General features: G+C 41.9%; 1 protein-coding gene across 4 annotated transcripts in view; it reads right to left on the bottom strand.

Moving 5' to 3' along the window:
• LOC308106783 (CMP-N-acetylneuraminate-beta-1,4-galactoside alpha-2,3-sialyltransferase-like) overlaps window positions 1-13,498 on the bottom strand; it is a 49,845-nt gene extending 36,347 nt beyond the window's left edge. Inside the window, exons 1-2 of one of the 4 annotated variants that reach the window (XM_080458733.1) lie at window positions 13,447-13,498; window positions 3,117-3,264 (exon numbers count right to left, since the gene is read on the bottom strand). In XM_080458733.1, the coding sequence (XP_080314859.1) occupies window positions 3,117-3,225 (109 nt within the window). In that variant the 5' untranslated portion in view covers window positions 3,226-3,264; window positions 13,447-13,498. Of the gene's footprint in view, window positions 1-3,116; window positions 3,265-5,329; window positions 5,400-5,821; window positions 6,145-13,446 lie in introns of those variants that run through there. The other 3 variants (XM_080458735.1, XM_080458732.1, XM_080458734.1) reach the window with 3 other exon arrangements.
• Between the last annotated feature and the right edge of the window lie 6,052 nt (window positions 13,499-19,550).

The following is a 19,550-nucleotide window of genomic DNA, read 5'->3' as shown; positions in this document are numbered from 1 at the left end:
TTGTTCACGCGTGCCGCTTTGCGCACACTGGTTGTTTTGTTGACTGGGTTTATTGAAACATCGGCGCTCCCGACGAGGTTCAGACGCTCCTCTCAGTAACTGGGAAGGAGGAGACTCAGCGAGAGATGGACGCTGCAGTTCGGACTAAGAACGTTTTCCGCTGTGTCACCGATAAAGGAAGCTCACGGCTTCGGATGGCCGCGAAGCTGCAGCTGCCGTAAGCTGCGGCCGCAACTTCCACATTCTTCGCACCACTATACTAAACTACAACATCCATTAAAAGTGTTTTCTGTGGGAACAGCACTTTTCTTTTCATAGATGTGCACCGTTTCTGTCAAATGAAAATATTACAGAACAACTAGCGAGCTGCTTTTAAAAACACATAAGCCTCTACATGACATTTGTCCCTGGAGCAGAGAGTCTTTGGCTGTCGAGGTTAAGAATGAGACGGAGAGATTATTCAGTTTTGATCCTCTCAGTGAGACAGCGCAGCTTAGCTGACCAGGACAGAGGGCAGGAGAGACTGTCCACATGTTCCTCTTTTTCCTTTGACCCCTTTTAAGCCAAACATCTGGCATCGGAGTGCAGCAGAAAGCCAATATTTTGCACTGCGAGCAAAGTTCCTTTCATTGTGTGGTGTTGCAACCATGTCTTTGGGAGGGTTGCCTATTAACCTGTAAAAAGCAGTAAAAATGCACACAAATCAAACCCAAGAAAGCATTTTCTATCCTCGATTTAGAGTGGGAACTGCCAACACTGCACTGTAAGAAAATATGGCACGTTGTAACAGAACACTCGAGTCAAGTAACATAGAGATCCTCTGCCTGAGACCCTGCTGGGGAGTGCAACAAGATGATGACGTTTTGAAAGAGTAAGGCAACACACAAATAAGTTTGACCAAATCACAAGGAAATAATTTACAGAATCCACTCGCAAAAGGAACCATGCAATCACAATGTATTAACATTTATGGTGATATCCACATATTGTGCAGTGTGCTTTCGCCACTTTTCAACTGGTAATTGCCTCAGTACATTACACATTACAAGACAGGGGAGCAGTGAAGGAGTTAAGAGAGTTTCAAATACCTAAGCTAGTAGTGTTTCATTAACAATAGATATATCAATGCTTGACGATGTAAGATGTTGAAGGTCAAGGAAAGCATAGAAGAAGCAATGTTTTCTGTTAAACGAGAATAAAAGCTGAAATGAAATATCTTGATAGTTTCTTTAAGACAGTAGCGGGTTCACAATTCTCTAGATGTCAGATAAAGTATTGCAATGTGACTTTCACAAGCTTGGGACAAAGCAGACAACAGGAACAATTAATAGCTCACATTCCATACCAGACACAGACTTACTGGTCACATCTTGAGTAGGCGTACATAAACTGATATTGTGAATCAGTTAAAAGCATCATTGTCCATAAATTCTGCCTTGGGAATGGCCATGCTCAGTTTCCCTTGATATAGTCACCAAGACTAATTACATGTTAACCAAGACTGATTTAATGACATGTTGTCACAAGACTGGACTACTGTAATTCCCCGTTATCAGGGTGTTCAAACAACTCTTTAAAAAGTCTATGCTGTAGCAAAAGTGCGAACATGAATCACCAGGTGATATCGCACACCTCCCATATTTGTTTCTCTTCATTAGATTTCTTTAAAATCTAGAATAGGACTTAATATTCTTGATTGAATATAAAAGCCTAACAACCAGGTGCCATCATATGCTTGTCTCCAATCACCCGATCATCAGAATACTATGTCCTGAGAGTGAAAATTAGATTGCGCAGCTAATACTGATTAAAGTAGTATGTCAGTGGGTGATAGTGTTGAGGACGGCATCTTGACCATGGGATGAGAAATATGTGAGGAGCAATTTCACTATTGCTTCTGCATTTGAGAACTGCTGGAGAGCAGTGACGAGTTCAAAGACCGCAGTGAAACAAAGGCAGAGGAGCAATTTTAATACTCCCATGGGCTTTTGTCTTGATAATTGGCGATGCTGCAGTTTCAACTTGGTTTCAATGGCTGGAGCATTTAAAAAGTGAGGTAAATGGTTGAAATGGAAGGAAAACAGTGAAAGCAGAAGTTGATTACAACTGGCACCAAGAATGAAGAGCTGGGAAGTGATCGGCCCACACAGGCAACAGTTTGGGGAAAAAAAATAATAGGTATGATGGAAAGAGGCAGACTGTTCTGTCAACCTCACCCATATTAGTGAAATCTGGGATTATAATTTTCTCCATTTCCATGGCAAAACCCCATGATGGTGCAAACAGAGTTCTAACAAAGGCGCGAGAGTGGAGACAGTTTTCCAAAGCTAGACACTTGAAGCATTCAAGTCTAGTTTGGTTCTTTATAACACTAAAATGTGTATTTTGTATACAAATACCCCCTCAGTAAGAATGTATCACTTAACAACATTGTGTGTAGGATGGAGGTGAAAGAAAGTAAAATATTTAAGAAATGTTTTAGCCCCCTCTGCTGGGCTTCGGCAGTTATTCCAGCTGTAGCGCCAAAGTGTGACATAATTCTATAACCAGCACAGAAGCGCCAGGTCTCACTACAGGATATCCAACAGACAAGTAAAACACGCCACATTGTGAGTAACATTCACACACAACAGTCACACACACGGTTGTTTTTTTTTTAGTTGGAAAATGAGAGCCGTGCCATCCGGGTGTGTTAGGTGAAGCTCATTTTCACTATGAGTGTTAAGAGTTTCATCTTCGCAGCATGGAAATCTCAAAATGTAATTTCCTCACAGCTTCAAAAGCAAATGAGAGAATAAGTAGGTCGCATAACAGACAATGAAAAAGCGCTACTCTTTTCAGTTAAGGCAAAAGCTCCAAACGGTTGAGGTCTGCCAGTAGATTTCTATCTGCAAGACAACCCACATGGGTGTATCCACTGCTTTCACACTGGATGGATGACACAATCTGATTAAATTGTCCCCATAACATCCAGTGCTCTGGTAGCATGAGTGAAAAACTCATTTCTAAACTAAAAACATGCAGGCTTTGGGACACAAACACAGAGTTTGGCGTAACGGTTCAGCACATTGAGCAGCAAGATAAAGCAATGAGTGAGTCAGTCAGACTGCACTTACGAGGTTTCTGGCCCCATACGTGTAGATGTAGCTTCCCGGAGGAATAGTAAATGAAGCCCAGGACCAGCATGGGGCACAGGACGAACAGCAGCTTGTGTGTGGGCTTCATGGTCTTCAGTCATTCACATGGCACCATCCAGGTCATCACCTGCAAAGACAAAGGCATCGAGGGAGGTTTTATTCACGGGGAGAAATTCATCAGTCAGCAGCTGAAAGAAAACTGACCAAAACAACAAGGCGATGAGGGAGTGTGGAAAGACTGAAGCCAAAACTAAAGCCAGGTTGGGGGTGAAAGAACTATTAAGATAAGTGTGTAAACAAAAGATAATGTAGGGTAAATACCACAGATAGACAATGCCCTACCTCTGAGGACTGTACCATTCTCGCAACAAGATGTATAAATCCCAAAATATATTTACATCAGATGTGTCTGATTGAGTCAAACAAAATCCCTGGTTTGTTTCTATTTCAGGAGCTTGAAGGAGTTTGGATGTTCTCCCTGTACATGCATGCGCTTTCTGCCGTTTCTCCCTGCAGTCCAAAAACACGAGTTTGTGGCAAATTGGGCCATTTAGGTGAGACTGTGAGTGTACATCAATGTTTGTCTCTCTGTTTGCCTTGAGACTGACTGTGGGCGAAAGCACAGTTCAACATGGACAGATCCCGGGTCAGCTGGGATCGGCAGATGACCTTAAATTAGATAAAGCGCTACAGGAGAGGGACTGTCGAGTTTCTTTGTGTGAACTCTTAATCAGTTCGAATAGAGGACGCAAAACAGAAAAACAAAACGTCAAGGCCAGGCATTTTGTTTTGTTCAAGAATGAATTGAGCATGTCACTGGGTGGGGATAACTGCAATATATGGCCACTCATCTGATGTCCAAGCATCCGTTTGACATCCTTCCCCAAATACAGCAATATTGTCAGTGGTTGACAGGAAACCACACCCTAACTGCTGCTGAAAGCTGCACGATAAAAGCGTTTCACTTCACCAAAGTCATTCTTGCATCATTTAATTAGCAGTGGACCTAGATTACTGCTAGATCTGATAACCCTTGCATCTCAAACCCAATTGACCTGGATCTGTAATACATAGATCAGCTCAAACACGCCACACTCCATGCCATGAATCATTACACCGAACAGAAAGCCAAGCAACCTGTTATGCAGTTGCAATTTTGCATATGTCTGTGTGCCTCTTGTATCCAAGCTCCACACTCAATGTTGCATAATATACAGCTTGTGCTAAATCATATCACACTGAGCAGACAATCTCAGACTTGACATGCTTAAAAATATTGAATTCTATTTCCATCTGCATCTCTGTTTCATCCTGAGAACTGCTGGGGGCAATTTGCAAATGAGGGAGTACTAACCTTTAGCAGAGAGAGGTGTTTGGGCAGATCTGAGCTCAGATAAGACTATAATACTGTTGCAGAAACCCAGCATTTCAGAAGTTTGTAATCCCTGTGAGGCAATAGATGCACTGATAACACAAGCGCCAACCTGCACGATGTGTCTGTTGTTAAATTATAGATTGTGTCACTATGCATCTTCCATCGCGCTTATCATGGACCAAGGCAGGGTGCAGCCTGGACAGGTCATCAGAGGGAGAGAGGAAAAACACACAATTTAAAGCCACAAATCCGCCTCAAATGCATGCGTTTAAATTATGGGGAGAATGTGTCGAGGATCCATCCAGAAAGGAACTCAAACTTCACAACTCGTTACATTCAAGGCGAGTGGTTTTTTTTGGAAGAAGTTCCCTGACAAAGATTGAAACACACCTGTACGGCCAGCAGCGTTCCCATACGTCACATCAAGCCTTGGAAACTTACCAAAAAAATAACGGAAGTTTTCAGATTCCACATTTACGGATTGCGACACAATGGGATATTTGCAATGTCCGCGAACAAAAGTGAAGGTTTCTCTTCAGGAAACATGAACCATGGTGGTCGTTGGCAGCAACCACATCACAGGACTGATGGTGAACTCAAGCCACTCCGTTACCCATATCCGACACACATTTACCAAAGCACTGTGTTTCAGGTAACATTGTGTGGCTGGTTAATAAACCCAGGGTGTGCAATTTACCCTCTGCTCCAGCGTTGCCATGTTCCACACTGAGCGGAAAAAAAATAAAAAATAACGGAACTTTACGCACCGATAATTCACCGCTGACTTGTATCACATAGGAAACTCCTTCAGGCTTACCTGGCTTTGTCTCGGGTTTTCTTTTTTTTTCTCCCCCGCTGCCCCTTTCAAATGACAGCATCAACATAATAAATCCCGTGGCCACATATTAACCGCGGGGTGAAAACGAGCGAGAAGAAGCTCCAGCAGCTAACTGCTGTTAGCTCGGGTTAGCCAGCTGCTAGGCTAGCGGCTACGTTGGCACGGTGGGAGATTCGCCTTGATCCGCTGCTCGGCAGGCCTGCAGCACAACAACACAACACCGGGAAGAATGTGGCCCGGACGAGGCTTCAAGTACCGCGACAAGCACGGCAGACAGCCGCCGGGGCGGTCCACACATAAAAGATGACCGTGCAGGCAGAACGAGCGTCGCGGAGGTCCAGACAGAACAATACGGAGGTGGTCCCCGGGGCTGATGTTCGGGGAGCAGTGGAGGGGACCGCCGGTTCACTTCAATTAACCACTGCCGTCACACGGCGCGGCAGCCTCGCGTTGTAAACCGTTACACGTTACCTTTTTTCTTTTGCTTCGAGTCCCCCGGTCAGACGCAGGGCCAGCGCTACAGAAAACACTTGATGGGTCGATAGAACGGCCGTTTTCTCCCTCCTCTCCACGCCATCCCGGTGCGATGATGTGCGAACGTCGGCGGCTCTGTGACTGCGGTCTTTCCGCTGCTCGGCGGCTCCGGATCGCATCAAGGCTGGCACAGGCTGGAAAATGCACCCCCCTCCATCAACAAGGCTTCGACTGGTCCACAACAACACGGTTCTGACGCCGCCGGTGTGGTCACATGAGGGATGTGGGTGCCCCCTCCTGTTTTAGCAGCGTTAAGATGAATGCACCTTTTCATGCGCCGCTTCACGTGGTGCCCCGATCTCCTCCGTCAGCTGTTAACATCATCACGGCTTTGTTGCTGGATGGTTTAGAACTGCATTTATTACAGGGGGGGAAAGCCCTCTTCACTGTAGCAGTCCTGACTCATGCACAGTGCTTCATCACCAGTACTGTTTTTTAATTGTAGGCCTGTTTTCCTCCAAAACTGAGTCTATAGGTTAAACTGTTCATTTTAATTAAACCTTGGTATCATAACCCAGCAGTTTTAAAAGTCTAGGGCTCTATTGCCAGCCTGCATGGTGGAACAGTGGTTATCCTCTCCTCACAGCGAGAAGGTCTGGGTTCAAATACCTGCCGGGGCCTCTCTTTGTGGAGTTTGCATGTTCTCTCTGTTTGTCCATTGGTTTCCTCATGGTACTCCTGATTCTTCACATGGTCCCACATGCTTGTGACGTTTATTGTGATCTGTCCAGGGTATATTTAGCCCTCAACCATAGTGAGCTTGGATTGGCTCCATGCAGCGCCCCGCAACCCACAACAGGCTAAAGTGGCATAAAACTTCACTGCTTCATCTTGTTCAGGGTTGCAGCGTGCCGGACTTTATCCCTGCTGACTGTGGGTGATAACAGGTCATCAGTTCATCAGTGTAAACAGAGAGATAGACAGTCATGTGCATGTTTTTGACTGTGGGAGGAAACCTACACACGCACAGGTAGAACATGCAGAATAAAACACAGATGCCTGGAACCCATGACCTCCTCACCATAGACAACAGTGTTAATCACCACACAACCTGAGAAGAAATTTTGTTTTCTGAATAGAATTTATTGGATATGTAAAGCAGTCGAATTAAAATGATCGGATAGGGTTTAAAAGAAAATGGGTGTCAAACCCGTTTGATTTCAGCCCAAATTGATCGAGTGTTGGTATAATTACAGCAAGTTGATGATCTATAGCGAATCGTTTAAAAAAATGAAAAAAATATTTTACCTTTGAGGACATGGAAATTTAATCCAGATTCTTTTTACACAATGTCTCAACTTCCAATCTTCTTGATGTTTAAAGTTAAGTTTTCTTCAGTATTTTACACTTTGCAAGCTCATCCTGCAGGCTGGAATTGAACCTTTTGGTGGGCAGGTTAAGACTAGCAGAATGTATGTTTGACACCTATGCATAAGGGTAACAGGGTAACAACATACCACATATTTAAAACTGAAAGCATATAATGAGCACAACACCCGTTATAGTATGATTTTTAAATCTTATAAAATCCAGCTAAAGTTAACTATATTCTATAATTGTGTAGCTTTTCTTTTTCTTCATAGAATATTTTCAAGTATTCAAGTATTCAGTGTGAATACTTGAAAAGTTTATATATATATATAAAAACTTTTCTCAAATAGTTCCAGAAAGTTTCACACATTGATGAACTTGTGACCATTCCTACTTTTCTAAAATGCTGTTACTGAGCCGTTGCTGCTTAATATACTAAACTACAAAATACACTTACTGTATCACCATCATGTCTCTGAGCTGCCAAGTTCAAAAACTACTCATGGATGATGGTTCTTTTTCTTTATTTATTCTACAAAACTCTCATAAAGCTAATGAGCTCGTCTCCATTATAGCCCCAGGGCCACCTTCAAACAGTCACACAGGCTCATGTACACACTTTCAAAAAGAAAGCTAAAAATACTTTTATGTGTGAGTGGCTATTTACATCTCCAAGCTCATGCAGTGTGAGATCAGCCTAAGCATGATGTCTGCGAACAAGCATTTAAACAGCCAAAGCTTTTTTTTTTTTTTTTTGAAATAAATGAAATGTCTATTTTAAATGCCCTTCTTTTCTGTTATTGACACTTTATCACTGACTTGTAAGGAAGATTAATTCCACAGACAATACATGCTTCTGTGCACACTTTGAGGCATGGACACGTTACTTAGTCTCTCCACACTGGCTACGTCCTCTTGAGGAGCACATTTTGAGGTGTTTGCCTTTTTCCGCCCACAAAATATTAAATGTCATTGTATCATTTCATCCGGATAACCTTTTAAACCTTTATGTGCCTACTCATGCTTTGCGCTCTCAGGATACTGGCCTTTTAAATGTTCCAACGGTCAAAACAAAAGACAGTAGGTCAGTGGGCGTTTGCATTTCGAGCCACGGTGTCATGAAACGGTCTACCTCCAGATATCAGACAGGCCTGAGCACGGGAGGTTTTTTTAAGTGAAGTTACAAACTCACCACTTCAATTGTATTCCAAACTGATTTTATTGTCTAATTTAAACAAAAAAAAAAAAATTTTAATCAGTTTTTCAATTTACTGATATACAGCACCTTGATTTAAAGTGCATTATACATGTCCTTCTTATTCTTATTACATATTCTATCTCTAAGTTCTATTTTGGGGTAAGTTTTAAAGCATTTCTCATTACTACTGATCTCCTCCAGTCAGCATGAACAGAATCTGATGTGAGCAGGCTTCTCAGAAAAAAAAAAGACGAAGTGATGTACAGGAGGAATACGTTAAACACTGCAACTGAAATCTTCCCAGCTCAGATACCTAATAGATGCAGTACCTGCAGAGTTTGTGTTTCAGCCTCAATCCCAGCTGGGCTTTCACACTATCATGTGTCCGCTTGCAGCAGCTTGTTGTGTGGCATCTGATCCATAGTCCTGTCCTCCACACCTGCTCGGGTTGCACTGTTTATTCAGTTTCCTCATGCAAATATCCCCTTTTGTTTGTACCCCAACGTTCTCAAGGCCTCGTATCCTCCATAAGCAGTTACTGGGCAGACAGCCAAGTTCAGCGAGAGGGTGGGATGCAGGCAGTCTTCCGCTTTTTTTTGGCCAGCAAAGAGTGCGGCCGAGTAGCATACCGATCTATTAATATTGAATCAAGAAGGAAATAGAATCTGCTCACCCACTGGTCTCCATCTGGGGTCAGGAGATTAGCAGGAGCCAAGAGAATAAAATGCATACACAAGCAAACACTGAAATACACGTGTGCACACACACGCACACGCACACACACATACACACACATAGACACACAAACATCCCATTGAAGCACTCAAGTATCACAGAGCAGACACAAGGTTCCCTGGTGATTTGGCAGTACTTTACGGCCTTTGACACCAAGATCATATATTTACATACTACTTACAAGAGGAAAACATCAATGGCCGCATAGAAAACAATGCAAGGAGATGTAATGTTCCAGTTTATAGCTATGGCTGGGAAGTGCATTGTCATCTGTGTTTGTCTGATAGTAAGGAGCTGTGTTATTGACTGTGTATGCACCTTTCCTTTTATACTTTAGCCTTTCTGTCTATCCCAACTCCAGCTATCATTATATCACATTGAAGTGATTTGCCCATTTAAGGTTTGAGTAACTTTAAAACAGTGGGGGGTTTTTTCTTGCTCTGATTGCCCTATTTTTTTTTTTTTAATTATAGCAACGTAAATGTGAGACTGTCCTCATTTAAAGGTTAGTGAAAAAACATATATCCTGTGCTTTGTGTTGTGCACGTATTGTGGAATCAGTTATAGGATCAGGTCACTGAAATGAACCTTTCATCTTCCTCGAGCTTGGCACTGGAAGTGTGTGCCGTGCAGGAACTCTGGTTTAAGACCACTCCGAGAGCTTGAAGGTACCATGGATCAATTGGGGTTGTAAACAGTGAAATGATACTTGTAATGCCTTTTGCATGCTTGTACATGTAGTAGTACAGTTAGGTGATTTTTCAAGCCTTCATAAGAATGTCAGTAGAGAATGTACTTGGAAACTAGTTTACAGTAACCAGTAATATCTGCAAAGACAATACTGATTTCAGTTCTTGTAATTTACCTTCATCATGAGCTACAACACATTACAACAACATGTACAATAACGTTGACGAGTGTAACCCCAATATTTCATTGTACTCACTACTGACAAGACTCAGTAACAACAGCTTTTCTGTGTTTGTGGTCGTCAGCTCCCCAAACAAAGTTCCTGCATGGGTGCGGAAAGGCTTAACTGTGGCAAGATGAATAATTCAATGTTGTAACATGTGAATCATAGATGAAGTGTTTGCTTAACGGTGTGGCTTCTCGCTATATTGGGAAGGAAATGAGAGATAAACAGGCCGGAGGGATCCAGTACAATAGATGCTGAGACGGAGGTTAATGCATCTCAAAAACAATTTATCACTCCCCCAAAATTAAATAATATCTCTAATTATGGTTCTGAGAAAATCTAGGTCACGCTGTCAAAATAAAAACTATCCAGTTTGATCTTTTTTCTTAATGATCTTATCCGCAAATCTAATCCATGCTGCCACTCCAAGTGATGTACGGTACAGCATGATAAAGGGAAGATGACTGATACTTTGTAACCAAAATACTTCTACAATGAGATTTCTGATAAGTTTTCATTAATAGAGCGGACTTTGGTGGATGGGTAGGGAAAGGAAAACAGCTTGAAGAGTGTACTGGGATTATAACTATTCCTTGTTGTGTTTTCCTGCCCTTAAAACCACAAAGAGTCATGCCATGTTTCTGGATTACACATTCCTGAATAGGAGATATTAATCAATATATTATATTCCAAATATATTACCCAGCCTTACAAGAACCTTTTTCAGCAAAACAGCGGTGGATCTAAATATTTAGACCTGTAAAACCAAGTAATCAAAGTAGTCAAATAGAGAATACTCCTCAGTTCAAAAACAGTATCCCTGTCAAGTCATTGTATATACATGCATATTAGTTTTTATTTGTCTTCTATACTGCTTTATCTAACCTAGAGTCACAGGAAGCTGGAGCTGCAGGGGAACAATGGGTGAAAGCAGGATAGAGCTTGGACACGTCATTAGTCATTACCAAGAGAAAATGCGCGCAGCGAGAACATGCAAATTCCATACAAAAAGGCCTCCGAAGCTAGGCTTGAGAGCAAACCACTGCGTCCTTCCATAGCATATTCAAGTTTTTTTTTTTTTTTTTTTTAAAGGAGACGTATCATGCTTTTAAATCCTTCCTTTTTACATATAAATCATACAGTTGTGGTCTATACAACGCGGAACTGCAATGCTTGGGTCTGAATTCCTCATTATTAGAGCTCCACAGGCCCCTTTTCAACCCCTTTTCTGATGTGCTTCTGAGAGCAACTCGTTTTGGGGCGGTCTCTTCAAATGCAAATGAGACACTTCATACCCCGCCTCCTCTCCAGGTTGCAGAGGTGACACTCGGTTCAACGCCACCCTGTTCGGCCATCTTTGTAGTTTGATAGAACAGATACAATTATCTAGCGGCGCAGAAACTTTATATTCACACATTATTTACAAAATGTCAACAAGGGAAGATTTGTCCATCCAGCCATACATGTTGGAGCCAGAGTCGGACCCGGCGGAGCGAGATGAAAATGACGATGATGCAGCTGCAGAACAACGTCTTCATATGGATGTAACGCAATGGTGTGTTACTATATTTACACTAACTTCTCCATCCATGCCCACTACTACAATACTGCCTGTATTACAACGACTATTTAACACAGAAGTTACATTATAATCTAAAACGAGCACACAGCACTAACATATGAAGACGGTGCAACTGCTAATGCTAACAAAACAATGACAGGGACGTCTTATCATCACACTTTTTAGCGTTATATACAGCTTACCGAAGTGCTCTGTTCGTCGTCTCCATAGATAGAAGGAACTGACCGCTCAATCAGACCAAGTCTTTCGGCAAATCCTTCTTTATACTGGCGGAGGTTGCTGAAGCAGTCGTCCTTAAAGTGCTTCGCGCACACAAAAATGACCTTACCCACAGATGTGGGTACATTTCTGTGAAAAATAAAACTCAACCAGGCACTTCGAGAAGGTTCTGATGCTGGGAGACGGTGTAACGAAGCTTGTGGGTTACTACATCCAACAACCGAACATTTCGACTTATCCTCTCGTAACTTCGGTTGGACTACAAAATCGCAGCGAGAAACAAAAATGGCGGATTGCTCGAAATGTCGATGTCCTAATTTGGCAGTTCTGCTGAGAATACTGTGACGTCATTGTTCAAAAAACGTAATAGAGAATAGAAAAATCGAAACCGATCGCAAAATATGACCAAAACAGAATATAAAGATATCAACGGCGCACCTGAAGAGACTACTTTGAACTTTTCTGTACTTCTAAACACTCTAAATATACAACAAAATGCATTTAAGGGCTAAAAAAGTGGATTTAGCATGATATGTCCCCTTTAAATGGATCAATCACATAATTAGTCATTGATCCATCATTCATTTGTAGCTGTTTCCCCAAACTATAGAGCTGACACTATTTAAACTCAGCTTACTTTCTGTTGAGGTCTTCTTGTTTTGAAGTGACCGTATTAACTACTATCCCAGTGGGGTCCCCTTCTCCAGGGTCTCAATCTCTAAATCACTTTAAAGAAAGTATCTTATTTTTAGAGGAAAAGCTCTGTGGTTTTATTGATAAAATGTGAACCAGGAGAAATAAAACTTCTTTTGTTTTAATGTAATCCATATAAACTTTTCTTTTTCCTTGCTTACTGTCTACCTCCCTCAAGACAGCGGAGAGTTGATTTTAAGCTCCACTGCACCGAGGTCATGAATTCATCCTTGGCCGACAATTAACTTTTGTTTTTTGTTTCTTTACTCTATCTATGGTGCTGCAGATTATATGGGGAAAAAAACCTCCTCATGCAAGCAGAGAAACAATGTGAAGGATATCTTTGGGATAAAAATACTGATATAATGTCTCTTATTTAGGCTTTGAAAACGCTTTCATCTGTTGGACTCTTAGATACCACCAGCTGAAGAGCGCTGCTAAGCTGATGATGTGGCTTTTGTTGCTTTCTGTGAGACATTCCTCTACTTTACATTTGAGATTTAAGACGAGCTGAAAGCTTGACCCTTGCGTTGAGCGGATTGAGCTGTGGTATGCTTTAAGGGTTTTTTTGCTGCCATGGTGTAGGTCAACTTGCCTCTGTTGAGAGAGGAGTCACTGCAAAACAATAAACGTTGTTCTGAGTGAGGAAATGTATTCATTTTTTATCATTAATGTGGTGTTATCCAGTTTGACAGTTCTCTATTTCAACCATACAAAAGCAGGGACTTTGATAAGTACAAAGATGAAGTGGATCATTTGCTAGGACTCCCACAGTTTACCAGTCTCAACTCGAGAGACTAGTTACAAAGAGCTCTCTGAAACTATAACTAAATCATCATACGTTAAAGGAGATCATGCTCATCCTTCCAGCAGACTTCCAACAAATTCAAAGTCGAAAAAAGGCTTACCTTTTCATGTGTCCTTGATCCGGAATATAAGTACAGCCCAGCTAAAAGAAGGAATCCTGTCACACACAGAGAGTGGGGTTGACAAATGAGAGCTATCTAGAAATCTATTCACTGTCCTTCTAGCTCTCTCTTCAAACACGAGTTAACCAATAACAAGTAACGATCTGAATGTCACAGAAATGACTGCGACAGCGTGTAAAGAGACCTTGTTTGTGGCAAAATTACTTCATCAAAATTTATGTCTGAGGATGAAGCAACAACTGTGATTAAAACGTGCACCTGAAAGTCAATTATAATAATTTTTGGGGAATAAAAGAGAGGAAGTCAGAGTAACCTGACAATCATCCACACAGGCACAAGGAGGACATGTTAGCGCCACAAATTAAGTTTCAAATACAAAACCTTATTACCATGAGCCGGTCACGCTGTTTTGATAATCCAACATCCTGAAGTATATACTGTACATAGACAAACAATTTCACTGTTCATATTGGATGTTCTCTCATAAAACACATGGGACTTTAGTAAAAAGTAACTGCAGGGGAAAAAAACCGACATATCAAATGCTCAGAATTAATTGGAAAAACAGTCAATATTAGTGAGTTTCAGTCCCTGAAGCACATTTGCACTCACATTTGAACTACATTACACACGTTATTTTTCCACCCATTCAGAAGTGCTGAATAAAAACTCAGCTGAATTCTGCTTCAAACAAACATAATTCCAAAGATCTGTCTTTCTTTCTTTCTTTTTTTACTGTGAGAACTGCATCCTACATTGCTTTTGACAGCCAGACCAGAGGCTGGTAGCTTTGAAAATGGGAAATATTGCGTGCATTCAAACGCTAGATTGCTTAGACGATTATGGGCTCGATCCATCATGTGATAAAGCAGGCCCAAAGTGGAGCCTCGGGGGGGGGGGGCTATAGGCTCCGATGGCTGCAGTTTGCGGTTTAATGAGATGGCAACAACAGGAAGAACCAATCTGAATGAAACACAAATACTACTGTGGATTAATTCAGCGTGGTTTGTATGACAGCATTGTCATAATAATCACAACAAAGCAGCAATGTATATATATATATATATACAGAGAGAGAGAGAGAGAGAGAGAGAGAGAGAGAGAGAGAGAGACCTATTTACTGGCAGGTTTATGTGCAATGCTAAAAGAGGGCTAATCCATTTATGACATTGCACTTTCACATCTTCACACAACCAGACTTTCTGTCTCTGTCCTTCACACAAACGCACTGTATTTTGCATTCTGTGTGTGTGTGTGTGTGTGTGTGTGTGTGTGTGTGTGTGTGTGTGTGTGTGTGTGTGTGTGTGTGTGCGTACGTACTTGCTGCCTGATGTGTCCAGACCACGGCTGCTCGGTTTGACTGCAGGTCAGAATATGCTGCTGAGCTCTTTGTGTGCGGGGGGGCTTGCAAGAAGCAGGAAATGGCTCTTCATGTGGCAGGCAGGTTGTGGCAAGTATACTGTGCATACAAACACACGTGAAGACAGACGATTCCCTAAATGTGAGTTTCAGTCAGCCATAGCTGTCTGCCACTCAGATCATGCAATAACTGACTTCTTCTGGTCTGCCAGATTGCTCATTTCAGTCATTCTGTTTTGACATTTGAATATCTGTTGCAGCGGGTGAATACCGGCGTAGAACAGGCAGAGGACTCAGTGGCACACAGAGACTAAATGCACTCAGGAGAAGGAAGGATAATGAGATCCAGGTGAAACTGATATAGCTCATTGGAGACATCTAAAGGAAGGTGATGTTTTTAATCAGAAGAATGTTTACGCCTCTAAAACAATTGCAGTAAAAGATGAAACCAGGTGGGAAAGTAATGTAGTAGCTCGTACCAAAACCATTTTTTTCCCATGATGCCAGTAATATATTTGATCATCTGATTGACTCGGAGCCACACAAATGTGAGACAGCTTTTATTAACTCCTGTGAAAACCTCAAATTTTAGAAGGGAAGCAAGTCAAGCATCGTTTCGGTAAGTAGGTAAGCGATCAGAAAACAAAAGGCAAATTAAAGCTGCAAGCAGCGTTGAACGGGTCCTCACACACCAACACACGTTGGAACGTGGTGCATGTCAAGGTTTTGTGCACGTCAGAGTGCGATGGAAATGTTGACAAGAAAGTGCCAGAAATATCAAATTTCTAATACAGCAGAGGTCCCCCACTCCCCATCCCCGAAGCAAAACCTCAAGTCACAGATGCTATGTTAATGACCCTGTGTCAGATTTCTCAGCAGGGCACCAGTGTGGGCTTGCAGCTCACTGCAGGACCTGTGTGTCTGTCAGACCTGACACATCAAAGTTCAGAGGGCCGCTACGAACATGGCCTTCGACGAAAAGTGCCAATTTTCACCGTGAGTCATCACCTACATATTTTACACTCACAACACTAGATATAGGGCTAACACAGTCAAATAGTTAATAATAACACATAAAAATGTAAAACATGGTATTTCCTGATGCCAGCAGGTGAAGCTATGTCTGTGTATGGATAATGGCATATGGATTTGATCAGTCATCTGATTGCTTTGATTACGCATTATAAAGTTTTAGGCCCATTGTGGCATGTAGAGCATGTAAAAGAGGAGTAAAATAATAATAAATAATATAATGCCTTGCATTAGAATAGGGTTTCCCCCAGCTCCGCCCAGGCTCGCCCCTAAATTAAAGCTGCAAGCAGCCTTGAACGGGTCCTCGCTACTTCCGGGACTCCGACCAAGAATGTCAGTCGGTGTACTGCTCTCTCTATGTGTTGTACTGCCACAGTGTTAACATGGACTGAAAAGTCAGCCAAACTGTTTTACGAGCCGGGAAAGCTAAGTCACCGACAGATACAAAACTCTGGCATATAGGTAAACGTCACAATAACACACAAAGTGCCACGAAGAACTTGCTGGTTGAGGGCCATGTTCAGGCTATTTACATTGTACTTCCTGTTCCATGGTGTGCTTGGTCATTGCCATGCACTCATTGTCCTTTCTCACCAAACCCTTTTCTATCACCATGCCAATTTCCAGGTGAATTGGAATTACCCCCTCGGACTAGTTCGCTCCAGAAAATTCAATTTGGTCCAAAATGGGTGAAAATCTAATATATATTTCAAAATAGCAAACTTCCTGTTGAGTTTTTGGTATGTGTGTAAGAAACCTTTTTTGTGTGTCTTGGGATGTTACAGATGTGTACCAATTTTGGTAGCTCTGGTTGAAATGTGGTTCTGGCTTTTCCAATTTTGCAGGTGGCCCCGTTGAGCCATTCACATGTGTGATTCCTCCAAATCATCAAATTTTTTGCCAGGCCTGATGAGTATGCAAAGATTCACAAAAAGTTATGTATGTTTCGGCCCTCAAAAATGAAGAAAGAAGAAGAAAGAAGAAGAAAGAAGAAGAAAGAAGAAAGAAGAAAGAAGAAAGAAGAAAGAAGAAAGAAGAAAGAAGAAAGAAGAAGAAGAAGAAGAAGAAGAAGAAGAAGAAGAAGAAGAAGAAACCCTAGGGTTTCAATAGGGTCCTCTGCTCAGACCGTAATGAGGATTACTGCTCTGAGTCACTCATTCCAATAATGCAAGCTTGAAAACATTTCAACCATTATGAGCCAAGAAGGGAGGCAAACACTGAATCATACACATACTGAGGTTGACAGTAATCCCTATGTGCACTGACCTGCAGTTCCCCTGTCGGGCTGCAGGACCCCTTCAGTGGCCTCAGCGTCCTCCGTGAGCCGTCCACAGTGTTAAATAGTGAAGTACGGGGCCGTGTACAAAGCTGTTAATGAACAAGTGGTTGATGTCTGGCCTTCCCCTTGTGAGTGGCAATCATCTCTTGCATGCTAATTATTAATGTGAGTGCAACAGTATGCTCTGAAGGAATAAATGCAGCTTCTTTTTTTTTTTCTTTTCTTTTTCTAAAGAAGACTGACATGCATTTATCATGAACGTGAGGAACAGAAACTACATACATATACAAAAAGACGACAACAAGAAGTTCTGGACATCAACCAATGGAGAGATCGCTCTGGTGGAACATTTGACTCTGATTGAACAGATAAAACTGAACAGCCACCCTCAGATTTCACAAACAGTTTGTTGTTGCACAGTCTTTTAATGACAGGAAGGATAATATTTCCTGCTTATACAGCCAGATACATCCCATGACTACGTTGAAGCATCAGCGCAAAATATCTGTATTCCATGTATGTTGAGGCAATTGAGACACTGTCATTGAGCAGCATTCACTGTGTGTAATTAGATTTTTTTTTCAGTTTCACTCTCTCAGATGTTACATTACAGACATCGGCGGTAAAACCTGAAGCACCTTTTGCGTTGTTAAGAACGGTTCATCTCAAAACCACAGGTTGACATTTACATGTTCATTTCAGGAATAGCCATAAATACTCTGCATGCCTCATGAAAAACTAATTCTACCTGCCCACACACATTTCAGACACACCTCAGCTAAATACTTTATGTGCAGGGGAGTTCAGCCGTACGGAAGAGTTTTTTTAAAAAATATTGTTCTGAAACTTCTTTTAATCAAAGGAGATCACATTTTTTTTTTCTCTTTACCCGTTGTTAGCCACACATTCATTTGCTGAAAACATTTGAAACTTCCAAAGTACAAAGGTCCAGTGTGAATAAACCTTAGTTGTAACCTAACATACTCTCTGTTTCCTAAATGATTTTCCTAAACTCTACCTGGTGTGTTTTGGTTTAGATGTTACTATGGAGTAATGTCATGAAGGAGCAAAGTTTTAACCTGGAGAAATACAACAAAGAGCAGGGATAATGATTGAACAAGGCTTTACGTCGCAATGAGTTGAACACTTTGCAGGAGAATCTAAACATTAAACATCCAAACAAAATGATCATAAGCCCTTATTTATTTATTTATTTTCACATTACCTGATGCACTGAATGTGTGTGTATGCAGATTTTTTCTCACTGTAGAGGACAAGTGGTTAGAGTGGTCAGGTGGTACAATGGCTTATTGGCCAAACTGGTCTTTTTTTCTGGTTGAAGTTTGTGGCTACTTCATGTAATCCAAAGAGATGGTCACATGGTATCTCTGAATTGATCGTATGAGTGGCATTGTATTGTGTGAACATGTGGTAGGTGGGTTTGCGGTCTGTGTTAGCCATGTGATGGCCTGTCAAGACTCCGCTCAGATCCCTGGGACCCCAGTCTGCCTCAAGATGAATAAAATACCCCTTTCTTTTGGTATTGCGAAAGAAGTGTGCACACAGCTTTATACTGTTTGCACTGTTGTTGTGCAGGCCGCATCGTTCTATTTATACTCTTCATTCAACTTCATCGGTGCATCTTGATTTATTCATCTGACGTCCTCTTCCCATCATCAATACCAGCTGGATATATCCGGCCTCGGTCCACATATGCATGGCTAACTATGTGGAAGGCGGACAGGCAGACGCATGAATGTGTGTGAGATCATAAATCATGTAGGGTATTCGGAAGGGTGCTTAATGGTTGTGTTTCATGTGATATTCTGAGCCTGATGTAGCCTGCACCCTCTCTCGGTCTATCTTTCTGGTTCAATCTTCAAATATATAACAACTATATTATGTATAGAATTTGGTTGCTACTTCTGTATTATGTATTACATGTTCAAACCCTTTGGGTTTTTTTTTCCAGTTGAAATAAAGTCGTTTCTTTTTTTTCATCCACATTACAGGTGGACATTTGTCCATATTGTTTATTAATATGTGGTGATTCCATTTAAACAATGTCTGTTTATTTACCGGGTCATGCTTTTTGACTGTACAAGCTCTCACTGTGTGCACGGACAAAGACACTAAAGTTCGGGCCAGAGAGTATATTTGCAAAGACAGTTCGGCATTTGTGCGGCTTCTGGTGTGTTTGGGTGCACTGATATGGAAATGTAGACATCAATAGCACAAAGTAACCTGAGCTCGATCACTTGACTGCCATGTGACCGCTCTGAGGCAGTCGCAGACTCCAGTAATCCAACAAGAGCGGGATGTGAAGGGAGTCACAGCTGCTGGGTCGCAGAGAGGAAGGAGAGACGGTGTGAGTAAGGATGTGGGGGCTCGCTGACACACGGCGCACTGGTGT

Source organism: Lipophrys pholis (assembly GCF_963383615.2).
Source record: "Lipophrys pholis genome assembly, chromosome: 1".
NCBI classification, from domain to species: Eukaryota; Metazoa; Chordata; class Actinopteri; order Blenniiformes; family Blenniidae; genus Lipophrys; species Lipophrys pholis.
Note: the sequence above shows the minus strand (reverse complement) of the source record. Positions and strands in the feature narration are given on the sequence as shown.